The following is an 18,159-nucleotide window of genomic DNA, read 5'->3' as shown; positions in this document are numbered from 1 at the left end:
CCCTAACGCAATCTAATTGGTTAAACCATCTAATCTCGCATCTAATTCTTTCGCTGTTGAATTATAACAATAAGGTCAGTGGTTGAGTTGACAACGCGCCTATGTATATCATCAATGGTCGATGACACCGGATGTTTGCTGAACAGCGTAACTAGCTGATAGCAACTAGAAAAAGGTCGCTGTGATGCCGGATGACCCATAGCTACAATGATTTCATTAGAATCGAGCTTTGCAATTATTTTGGGTGTATAAATACATGAAGACGGTGGAATGGATGAGTCAGTGGATAATATACCCCGACTTATCTATGCCTATGGTGGAATCCAGCCAGCAGCGGATGTACAATTAACTTCGCAATTAACCACTTCAGAGTAGAAAGACTCAGCCTGTTTAGCAGTGCAGCTAGTACCAGATTCTAGTGACCGGCGTATATCCATAACTCGATCGGTATGTCTTGGTTTTGTTATCATAGATAATATGTTTGAATAAGCAAAACACAGTAGCTGTACCAGTTTTTCACAATGCCTGATAGATACTATCAGGCCATATAGATATTAGAGCCTAGCTAGCACTAAATCCTTAATAAATAAATAAATAACTTATATCTATGGCCAGGCCAAATGAATGTATATGGATAGAGAAAAAGTTGACAGGCAGACTAAAGAGCACACTATCCATTTGAGACCATGTATGGTCATGTACGACAATACTCATATCTACATTTGTACATTAATGGAAATAATTAACAATAATGTATGTCTTCATTAAGTACATCTAGCAACATTTTGGAGGTATTAGTGGTTGCTGACTATAGTTGAAAGATCAACAAGGTAGCCGCTCGCATATTATAGGCTTCCCTATACCTGTATGCAATCAATCCACTTGATATGATACATCTGCGTGCATGCACATGGTATCTGCTTTTCAAACTGCCATTATTTCTGTCACTTGTAAATAGATAGCTACTGTACATACATAGTTGCATATGTAATTATTATGTCATATTACATACGTACTTTTATACATAGCAAAGTACTCATAGACTTCACAATCTTCACTTTTCATGACACAATGTAGCCACGCCTACCCAATGAAACAAATTACCTGTGTACCGCACTAGATGCTAAAAGACAGCTCAATGTATAGGCTAATTCTCCTGCATGAGATGTGCTAGTACCTCAGAGGTGGCTGCATGCATGGGCACCTTGAAGTCCCACCAGGGAACTGATATGTTTACGTACGTATTATATGGGATATGGATCTTGCTTTCCAGTGTTAAACTCTATGCAGATACACCTTTTTATTATGGAGTAGGAGTGTGGTCTTGCTAAAACTTCTAACATTAAGCATAATTATATCATGCACGATTCTAAGGGTGGGGAAACCATGCCCCCTCCTTCCTTGTGAAAGTAAGTTTTGAAAATCTTGGGGATTGGCAGTACGTGTTGCATGTTTTAGCAGAATAATATCATTACAGTGGTGATTCTAGAGTTGGGCATAAATGTTGTTAAAAGGGGGTTCTAGAGGTGTAACTCAAAAAGTTACAAATTGCAATGGAACATACAACAACCTATATTATGATAGCCAAAAATTATTTATTTAGCACAAATGAAACAGTTTGCTGGTGGTCTAGAATTATTATGTTGACCATTTCTCTGCTTGTTAGCTAAATACCACTTTTCCTTAAAGGTTTCTCAAAGCACATTTGCTTATGCAAGTCATAAGATAGCGTAAGTATACTGTATGTCAGTGAGCTTCTATCTAAATTTAAAAACAATTATAAACTAAATTGCATGCATGCAATGAAAATATGCACTGTTTAACTGTACTCATGCATACTCACATAGCTACACAGTATTGTATGTTATATACTAATAACCTTATTACTTCATTACAGATTTAAGCGGATTGTATTTTGAACATGGCCAGGCAATATAAAGCAGCAGGACGACAAGTGTTTGGTGGGATGGTACATGCTAGAATCAATGATAAGGTTAGCCAAGATTAAGCACAGTAGATCATCTGTGTCATATCTTACACCTAATTATAATACTATTTTGATGAATCTCACTAGCTACTAAACATTTTTCCATGCCTTCTGGCGTAATATAGCACTTTATTTAAATATTTGCATGCTTGGTGTAAGTTTTTTCATGTATTATACAGCTGAAAAACAGCTTCCTTAGCTGATGCTGTTTATTTCTGTGTAAATGCAGGGATGCCTCAGCCATTTGCAATGGGGCATTCTTTATGAGAATGCAAGGATGCAATGTCAGCCCTTCAGTACTACAGCTACTTGTCTTTGACTTTATAAATTCTGTAGACTCCATGCTGTACCTGCTGGCGCACCTATAAGGAGTGGGGAAGGAGTTTCATGGTTAGGATTTTACCTTCCCTGCAATATAGTCCACTAAAATTATTAAAAGGGCAGGCTCAGTGAATGAAAAGTTCATTTTTGTCTGCTAGATGTTGTGTTTAATTATAAAAATTATGAACTAGTGCACTATACTCATATATAGTGAAAGAAAGCATTAAATGGAGGCAAATCACTCTTGGCTGTTACAACTATTTACTATGACACTTCATTAGAGCTATCTATGAGACCTCTCTGTAATCTACTTGTCTTAATAACGATAAAATTTAAACTCTCTACCTGCATGTTCTGAACATACCTGATACTGTCACTATTACATAGGGGCCTTGTAGTTACTTAGTGATGAGTCTACTTAAAAACTACCCACCTGTGAGACAAAAAAGGAAATAGTTCATAATATCTTTCCTTATTACAGCCACCCACACAAACTTGCACATTGACCTTGTAAAGTTGTTATTAAGCACACTGACACTGTGATGTTACATAATACTGATTATATAGTTCTGTTAAGTAAACCATTATAGCTACATGCATTAATTTGCTACTGTCATCAAATAATAAATGCAGTAATAATCACTTGTTTAGAAGCCTTTCAGTTTAACTAAGGACATGCAGTGCTAGTGGTCCAAACAATCAGCTGCCGTGCATTATTTCAGCCACAGATTCTCAGTCAAGGGACCGAAAATCCTGTATGAAATTGTACAATCTTGAATATTTGTAAATGTAATTCAGTGAAGTATTTAGTAGTAATTCAGCTGAAATATTTTCAAAATTTCTCAAATAACAGCATAGCTATTATAATGGTATCACTACTGGCATGCACGATGAATAAATTGGCTAAAAAAACACAGAAGACTGACAAATTCACATGCAATTGCATGTACCTCACAATGTTAACCTTGTGACTACGTACCCAGTTGCACCTTCCCCTTTAGAAGGCAAACTGTACTATCATGTGCAGGGAAATTCATTAAAAATTTACTGGGGTTAGCAACCATAGATAATTATCTCATTGAGACCTGAATGAGATTGTAAAGCAAGCTATATGAGATTGCATGCATGAAACCAAGTTTTGGACCCTTGTTAGACACACATGTAACTTGTTTGTACACTATAATTTATAAATTATTATGTAACCATTTTATCACATCTTATAATATCTTGTTAGGGTTACAAGCGACGGTATTTAAAGGCCACATGTGGCGGTGTGGAAAATGAACCAGCAAAATTGCATCTGTTTAAAGATGTTGAGTCTGTAGCCAGAGGAATTTCAAGCCTGTTAGAAATTTCATTTGCAAAAGTTGACTATGTTAAAGCAGATCCAAAGGAAAGCATCACTATTAAATTTGAAGGAAAGATGTTCTCCTTTTATGCAGACAGCAAAGCAGATCAAAAAATGTGGATGGAGTATTGCTTCTTACTTAACTCAATTCCCAACCACTCCATTCCCGAAGAGCCAAAATATGTTCACAAAAATAAATTTGCCAACAAGTATGAAGATAATGGTAAGTGGAAAAATACTTGATAAGTGGTATGTAGTCATCATGCATGCCCTCTACTTACTAGCAAATGTTTGGGTAGTGTTCATAGTTGACAATGGAGTTGGACATGATCGTGAATTTCGAGGACTGCACATTATTGATTTCAGCACTAAAGACCAAGATGATTCCAACTTCAGAGTACTCAATGTCTATACTGAAAAATGTCAACACACTTGGAATAAGAGTGAACTGAGGATTTGTGGCCGTATTGGCAGCTTGGTATATGTAGAGGTTGTTCGCTTGGGACTGTTGTGGATGTACTGTCCCAACTCCTCAGCTTCAGAAGTCAGTCAGCACCTTCACAAGTGAGCAAATGTCAAGAATCTATCATGTATTACATTCATCTCTGTTACAGATTTCTCTATGATCACACTTCCACTGATGATGATAACACAAGATCTCTTGACTCAGGGATCTGTTGTAGTGATTCACCAAAGGGATCTCCTGAACTGACTGACAGCTCAGCACAGTTATGCAATCATATCACTTCTAATCCTACATGCTTATCTAGTAATAGTCAAAGGTCACCATTAACTCATAACTTGGACAGGTCATCATTTGATGATGACTTAGAAAGGTCACTGTCATTTGGTGACGACTCAGATGCCTATTACACTGCAAATTCTGATGAGAATGATGATGCTTTACTTGACTCAGGTTACTTTCAACCAAACCAGCTGCAGGACCTACACAACTGTACTGTAGGTGTAAAAACAAGACATGGTTCTAACAATCTAACTACTTCATCTCCCATTTCTTCACCTATGAACATGTATTCAGGAGTTACATGTTGTAGAAACAGCAGTTACTGCTCATATCATGCACATTATAACAGTCACTCATGTAAAGGAAGCTGCCAACTAGAATCAATGCACATGAAACACAGACTTGTTGCTGATATTTCTCCTGGCTTATCATCACCAGTTTTACTAGGAATGTATGAGAGATCAAAAAAGATACTTGATTGCAGGTTTGTGGTTTGTATTAAATCACATTATTTTAATGTATATCACCATGTCCTTGGGTCATGTGGTAACCTACCATATTGCAGCTGGTTATTTTTGAGGATAAAATTTCTTTCGGACCGTCACCATCCAAAATGTCAAGAGGGAAATTTGTATTTCTTTACAATTCTTTTTGCAGTTATAATGCCATTTTGATCGAGAAACAAATTTTAAGGGGAAAACGTTTTAATGAATAGCAGTCAAATCGCAAAAACCACAAAAACTTCCCCTCAGAAAAATTGTATGGTATCTTTATATGGGCCAAACTTGGCTGTCTCATAGGCAGTTATAATAAGTACATAACTGTGCACTGTATCTCTCAATAACACAAGTGTTTCAACATGTTATCAAATCATATAGTGTGACAAGGAGTATGATTAAGGCTGAAATTAAATGTCTTTGAAATTTTATAATGTTAAAATTAAAATTGACTGTCCTGTAGCTAGCAACTGTTTGCAGAAAGTAACTACCTTCAACTTTTAGCTTTTGTTTTACACAATATTAATTAGCTCCTATATTAATTCAGCATCAATAAAACTTGAAATTGCTGCATCAAAGTAACCACATGTCCTTTGACGTTCCAACACTTCTGTCAAACAAACAATGACATGTTTAAATTCTCTCACTTTAGATGCCAATATGATTCTTCCAATGCGACATCTGAAACTGAAGAAAGGCAGAAAAAAGCATTACAAAAGAATTATCCAGTGTTGATAGAAAAAATAGATATTGGTGCCCTGCTACCTCATCTGATAACAATGGATTTGTTAACAGATGAAGATAAAGAAATTCTTATGAATGTTGCCAAGACACGCACTGACAAGATTCATCACCTAATAGATGTTCTACCTAGAAAGGCATTTGGCTGGTTCAATAATATTTTGGAGTGCTTGCAGCGATCATCCAGTGGTACAGGACATGCTGATATTATTAAAATGCTGTCTATCACTTATGAGTTATTAAATAATCATGAAGAGTGATATTCCAATGCCTTTTTATACAATCCTAATGAATTCAAACAAACAGTATGTAGAATTTTAAAATGAATTATATAAAGCAATCCATGCACTTACAAATTTATATAAGTTGGTGTATTTTATAATTAATGGAGTGTGATGGTGAAATATACGTATGAAGTTATGAATTTTATCATAAGTCCAGTAGCTATAAAATAAGTCACAATAATAATATAATAATGTTGTTGTCTCTTCTGGATCCATGGTATTGAGGGTCTATTATTGCTGGGAGGAAAGGAGTATTCAAATCTCAGCTATTATATTACGGTTACAGTTAGATGGAAAGTTTGCATATATGTATAGCCATAAAAGTAGAGAAATAACGAAGGTTGCCAATACATACTAGTGGACATTTAATCCCTAATTCAGTCTATGTATATAGCTATAAGGATTAAATGTCCACTAGTATACCTGCAGATGTAGCTAATTTTTGTTTCTCCACCTTTATGGCTGCTGTATGATCAAAGTGTAACCTCACTAACCTGCAGACACTTGTTCTCGACTTCTTGCTCATAAAGTGCTATTCTGATGGACAATTAATTCCGGTGTTTAAAGGGCTTTACAGTGCTTAATAAAGTTTTAGCAACTCATTATTGGCCAAGGGCTTAGGTTGACTAAGTGAAGCAACATTATTACTATGAGAATACAACACAACTGTTACTAGTGATTAAACCTGTATTTTATCACAAAATCTCTCTTCTTATAATACGCTATTAGAATGCTCACAGATGACATTTTCAAGCTCTTATTACACAGTATGGTAGTATAGGGATCATGGAGGTTTAATTTGCACTTTCTCATAAACAAACCTACCTCACAATAATTATATACAATAAACATACATTCATGCATGGAACCCTAGCAGTATTGGTAAGATAGAATAAAGCCTATATCATTCTTTACAGTGGCTAAAAACATTTCCAATGTGATATGCCATGATTCACCAGTCATAATTAGCTATGTTACAAAAAAGTATATGCAAACACGTAGATGGGAATAACATGTAAAGAAGAAGCCAAAACTTTAAGTTATGGCAAGTTTTTTTCTTAAAACACAGCAAATGTTCTGTGATGTACCAAAATTTACCCTTGTGTAAGAAGCATGGTTCTTACACATGCAGGAATACAGTTTTAGTATGGATGATAATCCAGGAATGCAAACATGTGAAAAATGTGCTTTTCCAGTAAAATATATAACCATTGGAAAAGAACACACAATACTCTTTTTGATATTACTGGGTTTTTGTGGTACATGGTGTGCTCAGGTGTATAATAACCAACTATAGAATAAATAAATCAACTTTTGGGACCCAGTTGCATAGGATATAATTTCGGTAGTCAGGCTTACAGTAATACTACACAGGATACATTATACACAATAATGTGTGCATGGAGTGTATGTGTTGTGTGCAAGATGTGCATTCTACTGTGTAGCTCATCAACGCAATCAATTCATAATAAACAAATATCTCATACTGCTTGCATCCATGCTTGGTGTTTATATGATCATGATGTGCACACGATTCATTATTAGCCCTAATATATATAAAAGAAAGAATGTAATGTAATGTGTATATCCTTCTGTAGTATACATTCCAAATGACAGAGTATGGCAGGATGACCAGTGTTTAATGGATGGGTGTATGTTAAGAATGGTGTCAAGGAGTAGCTTCAGTATGTCAAAATATTTATAAATATTATAAATAAAGGTATGATTTCTGTCATTTTTGATTTAGTAAGTTCTGATGAATTCAACAGCTACACTTTACTGATAATTTGATACATTTTGTGAGATAAAAGTTGTTACAAGTTTCCTGATGCACATTAAAATAATTATCATTGTGTATTAGCAACGTAACGGTAGTAGCTATATCCTTAGGACCCTCAGTTTTTTGTTGAAGTGTGTGCTTTCATTTGATTAGGTAAATTCCACTAAACTGCAAACATGCAATAATAAAAATTTAGGCAGGCAGGCAGGCACACACACACACACACACACACACACACACACGCACGCATGCACGCACGCACGCACACACACACACATACACATAACTACACACACCGCTGGCTCAGCGTTCATACTCAACAATGGAGTTGGTCATGATCGTGATTGTCAAGGACTGCACATTATTGCTGTCTGTAATGGACACAGTGCTATGGAAGATACTTTTAATATTCACAATGTACATACTGGAAAGTTCCTGCACACTTGGAATAAAAACAATTAATTTTGTGGACATAACGATTCTTTGGTATATCTGAGAGGAGTTCATATGGGATTGTTGTGGATGCACTACCCCAATTCAGATACCTCAGAAATGAGTGAGCATCTGCATAGGTAAGAATTTTATAATGTGTGAGTATATACTTGGTACTTATTTACTGTATTGTATACTGCAGGTTTATCTATGGCAAATACCAAGCATCTGAAGTAGACTACAGCCTTACAACTTCTATTGACTCTGGAATACACAGTAATGCCTCAGATTGTTTTAAAAAGAGGACTCAGCACAATTATGTAATGGCATAACCTATAATCCTACATGCCCATGGCCATCTGTTGATAACCACAAGAGGTCATCTCTATACATCAAGAGTTGCACAGGTCACTGTCACTAGATGATGACACATGTGGCCACAGTGATAATCTTACTAACTCAGGTTACTTTTACCCAAACCATAGCAACTGTACTGGTAGCACTAGCACAACAACAACAAGTATTTCAGAAAATGGGAATGACCTGTCTCTTACTTCATTTATAAATGCCGCAGTGTCTCTAGAAGTGCAGCATTATAAAAGGAGTTGTCAATTAAGTCCTAGCTCATTAAACAAAAGGTCCTGACATGTTTCTCATATTGATGATATATCTGCTCCTTCATCACTACCTCCATTATATAAGATGTCTGAAGAAGAGTGTGATGTCAGGTTTGTAGTATGCACATGTATGCAATACAATGAATTTATTTATCATATCAAAACACAGATTAGATACATAATAATATTGTTAGTCTACTAGTCACCAATAATCAAACATTCCTGACCTCTCATGAGATGGCAGGTATAATATAGGGGAAATTTAAATTTGGTTGGACTAGTAAAACTTGTGGGTAATTATCTAAGCACCTGTCAATTATGTTGTCATAACAATAGGTGCCTGAAACATTAAACATGATGTTAACACAATAGGCAGTACCAGTACAGGATCATGAACAGACAAAGATACAGTTGTAGTTCTTTAAATGGCTAAAATGAATATTATCCAATGTAGTTTATTAGAAGAACATAATAGTTTAAGCATAAATACATTGAGGTTATACAGTGTAGCTGTAAGCACAGTAGTTTGAAATATAGCATCTTGCTTACCATAATAGACAAAAGCAGCAGGGTATAAGAGCAGGGTATAATAGAAGCAGACTATTTAGACAAATCAACCTGTGGTACTGGACATGTTGATATTAAACAGGCTTTGTCTATCTATCACATATGACATGCTGAGTGAAGAAGACTATACTGTTACACTTAATTACTGCAAGTAACATAATTCTTGTATGTATGTACCTATAATACAAAATATGCATACATGTACTTGTGGTTGTATAGTTAGTGAAAATTTTTACAACGAAATCATAATATATATAATTCAATTAAGGGCTATTTAATAATATTGTCTGTTGTTAACTTATAGAGTCAAATGTAATTGCCTATACATTATGTATAGGCAATATTTTTATGCACTGTCTGTCAGACAGTGCAGTCAATTTGCAGTATGAAACCTTGATCATTATAAAATACCATAAATTATACTATTACAGTAATGCAGTATGCCCATACACAATTTCAGGTTGATGACTAGGAGATACAGTAACATAGCCCAGCACATAAACATGCAGTAAATTAAACCTTCAAAGGGAACCAGAAAACAAACACAAAAAAATCAGTTACATAGTAAAAATCAGTTACATAGTAAAAATCAGTTACATAGTAATGTTCCCTTATCGTAGTCATGTATTTCATCACAATCACATAATAATAGCTACCATACAATGTCACACCATAAATGAAATTATGGCAAGTAAACAACATAATACACAAGGAGAATCAAAATAATTTTGGTCCAATAAACTGCTAAGTTCATAGCTGCATGTATAGGGGTGGTGGAGCAGGCCAAAGAGTGAGGGGGCCAGGCCAGCTGTAAGTTGAAGATCAAAAAAAAAAAAAAAAAGGTCATGGCCTGCTGACAATAGCTGCTCTCCACCAATTATATCTCCTTAATCTCCTTATTTATAACTACACCTACACATACGTAGCTACGTAGCTTGCTACACTGCATCTCTGAATACTATGACTGCTCTATTAGAGTATCTAGATTCATTAGAGTATCTTGATCTTTTCTTGCAAACAGTGTCCCATAAAAGTGGGGAGGGGGAGGGGGGGGCATGGCCCCCCATCTCCACCGCCTATGTGTATACTGCCACCAATCATAATGCAGAAAGATTGGCATTTACAAGCCAGTTGTTTGGTGTTTATCAAGCTTTTCTAACACAACTATGTAATTATCTACTACAAATGATTTCTATTTTTTAAAAATACTATACTCTAGCTACTTCTAAAATGACCGTATGATGTACAACAGATTTGAGATCACCCAATGACTACAACTACATATATTTTTAAAAAGCAACGTGTTTAGACATTTACCATTATATATACACTGTAAAAAATGACAAAAAATAACAAAAGCATACATTGTTTCAGCAGAACTGTTCATTGCTATTTTAACATTCTAGATGTTTTAATGAAAAGTGACTGCTAGTGTAACAACAATTTTTTACTTTAACAGGAAAATGATGTTACAACAACAAACACCCCCGTTATTATTTTAACAAACGATGTGTTTGCTGTTTTTTGCATCAGGGATAACAAGTTCTTTGTTAAAATGAAAAACCCTTTTTACAGTGTAGAGGTGATGGTCATATTGGCCACAGCCACCAGACTTCCTACTACTAGCTAGCTATAGTTTCTTGCAATTGATGCTGTTCCACATGTAATAACTTTAGCGCAAAACAGGATGGACTAGTGTATATATATTTGTATAGCTAGTTGTAGATTTATGTGCATTTTTAGAAGTGCACCATAAAACCACATGCAAAGCATGCCATGAATGAGTTAGGCCAGAAATTCCTTACTATGGTCCATATGTGATTCATAAAGGGAGTATTGCCTCCTTAAGTGTAGTGAATAAAGTAAATAAAGTGAAAGAATGCAACATAGTTATGTAGATTGCTGGCCACAGTAGAATTTTTTAGAGATTTTAAGGGTTGCATCCAGCAACAGATCCCTTAAAATTCAATTGTAAAGTTAAACCGTACTGCAACATTTATACCACTGTTCACCTGTATGGTGACTTCAATATAGTACTACTGCTATAAAGTTCATCCCTTTCTTTAACATGAACAAAACTACTAGTCTTTTTAGCAGTGCTAGCCTTTTGAACTGAGGCTTATTTTAAGCTTAAGCATATAAAGATGAGCATAGCTAATAGGTAGAAATTTTGAGCAATACTGCTGCAACATAAGTACATAATACACTGGTCTACTGAACATACTAGATGTAGTAACTATATCATAGTAACAAAACAATGGAGAAGTGGTCACGCTAGGTGATTAGTTCCTAAGATAAAGAACACAATGATGAGGATACATGAATATCATATTATATTATGCTTCTCTGATTATACATATAGGCAACCTATATACAAACATGCACTAACCTTGTAAAGTTGTACTGAAGCACATGGCAATTGCATGTAATGATATACTAAGTCAGGGACAATTCAACTGACTGATTTCAAAATCCAAAGTCATGAGCACTAACTTTACCCATACAAAGCCATAGCCATAGTCAACCCTTATTCTTTCAGAGTGGAAGATCCTGACATTAAGTTTGGTTCCACTCTGATGCTGCATGGTAAATAACATAATTAAACATACAGTGTGCACTGTGGTCCCAAACAATGAGCTGCCATACATGTTAAAAATATTTCAGCTACAAATTCTTAGTTCATTTTGGTGTCAAGCATGCATGAGAATTACAATTCATGCCTTAAAGCATTAATATGGCTACTATTAATATGTTTTTCATAATGCATTATGTAACTGTTTTATCAAGCCAGATTGCATTTACACATTATTTGGGTTACAGGCAAAGGCCACATGTGGCGGTGTGGAAAATGAGCCAGCAAAAAAATTGCATCTGTTTAAAGATGTTGAGTCTGTAGCCAGGTTGTTACAAATTTCATTTGCAAAAGTGGACTATGTTAAAGTAGACTCAAAGGACAGTGTCACTATGTGAAGGAAAAGTGTTATCCTTCTATGCCGACAGTAAAGCAGATCAAAACATGTGGATAAAGCATTGCTTCTCAATTCCCAACTACTCCATTCTCGAATTTGAAGAGCTAAAATATGCCCACAAATAGCTATAAGTTTGCCAACAAGTATGAAGATAATGGAGAAATACTTGATAAATGGTCACCATGCATGCCCTTTATCTACAAGCAAACCATTTGGGTAGTGTTCATAGTTGACACTGGAGTTGGTCATGGCTGTGAATTTCAAGGACTGCACATTATTGGTTTCACTGTTTCAGCACTAAAGACCAAGCTGTTTCTATGTCTATACTGAAAAATGTCTACACACCTGGAATAAGTGTGAACTGATCATGAGGATTTGTGGCCGTATTGGCTGCTTGGTGTATGTAGAGGTTGTTTGCTTGGGACTGTTGTGGATGTACTGTCCCAACTCCTCAGCTTCAGAAGTCAACCAGCATCTTCACAAGTAAGCAAGTGTCAAGAATCCATTATGTATTAGCCCTCCCCTTTCCACCACTTATGGACATAACAATTCTTTAGTATATATACCCTCGTATGGGATTGTTGTGGATGCACTAATACCTCAGAAATGAGTGAGCATTTAATTGCATAGGTAAGAATTTTATAATGCGTGAGTATATACTTGGTACTTAATTACTGTATGTATACTGTAGGTTTATCTACGGCAAATACCAAGCATTTAAAGTAGACTACAACCTTCTTACAACTTCTGTTGACTCTGGAATACATAGTAATGCCTCAGATTTTTTAAAAGAGGACTCAGCACAATTATGTAATGGCATAACCTCTAATCCTACATGCCCATGGCCATCTGTTGATAACCACAAGAGGTCATCACTACATCATGAGTTAGACAGGTCACTGTCACTAGATGATGACACACATGGTCACAGTGATGATTTTGTTGACTCAGCCAAACCATGCATTTTCAGAAAATGGCAAGAATGGTCTTCCACTTGTCATCTAATGTGGTTTCAGAAGTGCAGGTGAAACTTGTGGGTAAGCACCTACATGTATCAATATTATGCTCATAATGGGTGCCTGAAATAGTAAACATGATGGTAACATAATATAGGCATAGGATCATGACGATACTTTTAAAGAGATGCTCACAAACTACAGTAAAACTGCCAAATAATGTTATAAAGGTAAAAGCAAAAATATATTGAGGTTATAATTATGGCTATAAGCACAATAGTTTGAATTTTAGTATTTTGGGGAGCAGAATAGGCCGCTATCTATCCATAATTATGTCTCTGAACTATAGTACGTACACGTTGAGCTGAGTCCTGAGAAAACAGCTATATAAAACAGAAAAGCGAAATGTTTTATTAAGAGAAAGAGCTAGCATTTCAGCAAACTAGATGATTACTGATGACCATAAAAGTGTAAAAAGCAGACATGTACGGTTTGGCCACACAGCAAATTTGACAAAAGACATAACAGACTATACATGCACTTTATAGCTTCTTCATAGGAAATGTATGGCGAAAACTTGTAAATGATCATGAAGTGTCAGACATTTGAATGAAATGATTTTGAACTACTTTTGGTCAAGCGGTATTATAAATAAACCAAACTTCACTCCATCTTTGAGTTAGGCCACATAAACTTACTTATTAGTTTCTCATCTTCACCCGCACCATCATTTTTCTTATCATGTCAAGGATTTTGTTTGCACCATTGGTGGCTGAGTGAAGCCATCCAGCACCTAACAACTAGCTAAAGCAGTCTAATCAAAATTACATTCTGAGTCATATAATTCACTTTTAGCTAGATAATTCAGCTACCAGTTAATAAAAAAAAAAATAAAACACCACCCTCCCACACTACTGTTTTGAGTATTGGAGGATGAGAATATAATGAGGTTATGTGGCCTAATTAAATGTTTTTGAGGGCTCAGCTCAACATCTACATACTGTAGATCAACGTATCACTCATTACAAAAAAATCATGAGGCTTTTGTAAGATGACAAGAGAAGGACTAGGTAAAAACATGCAAAAGAAGAGCTCTAGTAGTAAAAAAAAATTATCTCCTGTTGAGAGAGAAATTAGATGTTGATGCCTTTTAAACCCACCTGGATGCCACGGAACCATTAACAGTTGATGATAAAGATTTAATTACTCATGAATATTAAGTCCAAGAAGATTAATTACCTTATACATGTGTTACATATGGTTGGTTTGATAAGCTTCTGGACTGTTTAGACAATCACCTGTGTGGACATGTTGATATTAAACAGGCTTTGTCTATAATGTACAGCAATGACATGCTGAGTTAAAAAGTCTATAGTGAATTACAACTACAAGTAATTATTATTTGCACAATGCTTCTATAATACAAATGTGCATACACTTGTAGTTGTATATCAGGACACACAATAGTGTATTGTGCGTCAAAGAAAAGCCAATGCATTTGGCAGTGGCTGCAGTGCGACAAACAAGTGTACATGTACAGGAACCAAGAAAACACGCATGTGTACCTCAGTAACGGCTAAACAGAAATAGCCCATTTGTGAAGCATTCCTTGAGGTGTGAAATTGTCCACACAATGTTTCATCCAGCTGTCTTTGAGATACGTGCTTCAAAGTTTGTTTTAATTTCTTAATACATATTTTTCTACTTCTACCGTTAATTTTCTTTTCACACCACTTACAAAAATTTCCATAACTCATGCAAGCCTTATTGGTTTCTTTTCAGATTTATCAAGTATAAAGAACAAATAATAGCACATTTATTTTCCAATTTGTCTACAGATTGGTAGAAGTGGAGCAAAGTTACAAGCAATTTTCCAATATTGCAATTGTGTGATTTTTTTGCAGGACAGAAACAACTTATACAATTGGTATGCAGATAGGCTAACAGCCGTAGCACAGAGCTTTTGTGATTTGAAAGTACTGAGAGTATTAGCTAAGGAGATATAAAGCAAAAACCAACCATGTGAAACAAGCATAATCAAATAAATAGAACAGTCACTGAGTAGTAAAAATGTGCACGAACACGTCAATTTTTTTAAAATTTAAATATCATTTGTTTGAACAATGTCAACATGCATAATTACAATCGGACAATCAGATACACTTTCTACAAAAAGGGACAACTAAGTGCCACTAATAAGGCCCATTTCTGGGGAAGTATCTGATGACCTGTAAGATATGGAGCGGCTTCTCTGGATACACATGGTTGTTAATTCAATAAAGAGAAATGTAGGGTGCAACGAAGCCATGCCAAAGTGCTGCTATAAGACAAGGCACTGCGTTTTGAGAGGAGCTAAGCAAGCTGGCAATAAAAAAGTGATTGCTTCCTTTCCCATGTCCCCAGTCGTAGCAAATACCAACAGAATAAAAGCATGCACCATACTCCCTCTTCTTCTGCATATCGAGACATCTGTACACAGATGGTATTGATACATTGAGGTAGCTCCGTGCATTTATTAAAATGCCAAAAAATCATTCAGGGTTCAAACCAGGGAGTGACCTTTACACCTATACACCCAAACCTCCACTACTCTGCCACTGTTGTCAGTTGCTCATCTCATGGAAGTTCTAGTTTACTGCAACAGAATATAATTTCATAGATCTATGCATGGAAAACTAGATTGTTCTAGAACATTCTATGTGTGTTATATTAGAAGTACAGGAAAAATGTGCACTTTATACCGGGCATATATTCACAAGTCATGCGATTGAGAAACAGCAGTCAGGTTTTGCCGTGATCATTTGTTGTCACGCCAGCTATACCACTTATGAATTTTCTTGCATGTGTCAGCTAGGTAACTATCAAAGTACAAACCTTCATTTTAATGTAAATTTACTGAGTTACAATGTGAAAACCAACCATGCATGCACCAAGTGCATCAGTTTTGAGATCACTTTATACATGCAACATTCAGCAACTAGCTAATAATTAAATACAAAATTTTAAAATACACGTCTTTTAAAATCCAATTCTTCTCTGTTTACCTGTAGGAAAAACAGTTTTATACTAACTATAGAAATATACTTCCTGCACCTGATGGAATGTGATCACACGAGACTAAATAATGAAAGTCATTTCCTGTGTATATGTACAGTGCATGTGCTGCAGTGTTGACTATGTCTGCTGTGCCCACTGTGACTGCTGTGACCTGTATATCAACTGTGTCTGATGAGTGGCACACAGTGGATATAGCAGACACACAGGACACAGCGGAGATGGACAGAGCAAACACAGACAACACACAGGAGTTGACAGGACACAGCAGACACAGAAAACACATAGAAGTAAGAATGTAATTGTTCTATTAGATGGTATAGACTAGTGAAAGACAGACAAAAACCAATTCCCAGTCGGCTGTAGTGCCCGTCTTACTGGAAGCAGGACTAAAGAGGATCATTGTTTATTTAAACTTTGGTTATGAAGTACAATGGAACCTCAGTTATTCAAACCCCTTGTGACCAAGGGTGGTCCGTAGGTCTGAAAAGCTGAAACTGTGTATAAATAGCCATAAAGAACATTTGTAAAAATATCAGTATTATTCAACTTCCCTAATAGAACAGTCACTGCTCTAATAGAGGAGTCATTTCCACGGTTCAGTTACCGAGGATTGCGATAAATGGGGTCCAGATAACTGAGGTTCCACTGTATGCTAAAGCACTTCAGTGTGTGTAAGCAGAGAAGTGAAAAAGAAGTCCAATATTGGGGCTGGAGGCTAAGTTAGTCCATAATTGTTTAGTTTAGTCTTCTATATTATTCATGCAGTAGTATTGTAGTCTAATAAGCTGCACAAACAGCAGTGTATAGTAGCTAAGTTCATGTATGCACTTGAAAACAACTTTTTGACAGCAAATGTGTAATAAAGAGTCCACAGAGATGGGTTCGTGTTTCTTACTAAATAGTTTACATGGGGACAACTGGACCCTGTGCCTGGGCAATTCAGAAAACTGGCTACACCCTTGATTAAATACCTATTTCAATCTCTACTCATGACTGGATTAGGGATTTAATGTCCACTAGTATATCTGCAGGTGTAGGTGACCTCCCTTGTTTCACTACTTTTATTTCTATGAACCCTAATCTCCCTTATACCTGTTTATTAACTTTTTTGTAACATTATTATGACTGGTGAACTCACGCATACCAAATTAGAATGAAAATAATGGTGCCAGGCTTAATGCTTTCATCTGAATGCTTGTTCCAATTATCAGTTACTGAAACAGTGAAGTGACATTATACTTCATTTTCAGCTATGTTCAGGCAGCAATACAAAAAAAAGGACACTACGAGAAGGTAGGACCTTTGCAATCAATCCATTGCAACAGAAAACTTTAACAATTCCTGTCAAACATAAGGAAGCCATCACAGGGTGCTATCACAAATTAACACTTTAATTTGCACTGTCAACAAAGATAAATGGACACAAAGAGGGACACAGGTAAGTCCATGAAGCATGCATTGTATGTACTACGGTATGTCAAAAGGCACCTGTCGGGCTAAAGCGACATCGAACATGGAAATAAATCAAGCCCGTAGCCTTAGCTGTTATCAAGTTACATTTGTCTGAAGGCATCGATCGGAGAATCAGTCAGTCAGTCAGTCAGTAGAAAATTCCACTAAATAAAATAATAAATTTTGTAGCAACTTTTTGGAAGCATTTCAGGTCGTACTGAAGGCACTTTTGGGCTTAGTTATACCTAACTAATACTGCTAAGGAGCCATTAAGGCATTGTGAGGGTAATATTTTCCAAACCCTTATGATCCCTAATATACAGTACTATCGTCTGTATCTTATAGTATGTATGTGTGCCCCAACTATCAATATTACTGAAATAGCAAAGTAGCCATTACACTTCAT

General features: G+C 35.9%; 1 protein-coding gene across 1 annotated transcript; it reads left to right on the top strand.

Moving 5' to 3' along the window:
- Window positions 1-233: 233 nt before the first annotated feature.
- On the top strand, window positions 234-6,047 carry LOC136239913 (uncharacterized). The gene is made up of 6 exons (XM_066030659.1): window positions 234-447; window positions 1,898-1,993; window positions 3,543-3,879; window positions 3,941-4,220; window positions 4,271-4,885; window positions 5,551-6,047. Exons 2-6 carry the CDS (start codon window positions 1,922-1,924, stop codon window positions 5,897-5,899), a joined length of 1,653 nt encoding a protein of 550 aa, XP_065886731.1. The 5' UTR covers window positions 234-447; window positions 1,898-1,921; the 3' UTR covers window positions 5,900-6,047.
- The last annotated feature ends 12,112 nt before the right edge of the window (window positions 6,048-18,159 follow it).

Source organism: Dysidea avara, chromosome 1 (genome assembly GCF_963678975.1).
Source record: "Dysidea avara chromosome 1, odDysAvar1.4, whole genome shotgun sequence".
Taxonomy (NCBI): Eukaryota; Metazoa; Porifera; class Demospongiae; order Dictyoceratida; family Dysideidae; genus Dysidea; species Dysidea avara.
The sequence above is the reverse complement of the archived record's forward strand: the minus strand, read 5'-3'. Positions and strand labels throughout refer to the sequence as shown.

Bases quoted from the DNA above. Each gene is read 5' to 3' on its own strand.
- LOC136239913 (XM_066030659.1), top strand. From the start codon at position 1,922: ATGGCCAGGCAATATAAAGCAGCAGGACGACAAGTGTTTGGTGGGATG. The intron at 3,880-3,940 runs GTAAGTGGAAAA...TCTACTTACTAG, and splicing joins CAACAAGTATGAAGATAATG to CAAATGTTTGGGTAGTGTTC. The intron at 4,886-5,550 runs GTTTGTGGTTTG...CTCTCACTTTAG, and splicing joins AAAAAGATACTTGATTGCAG to ATGCCAATATGATTCTTCCA.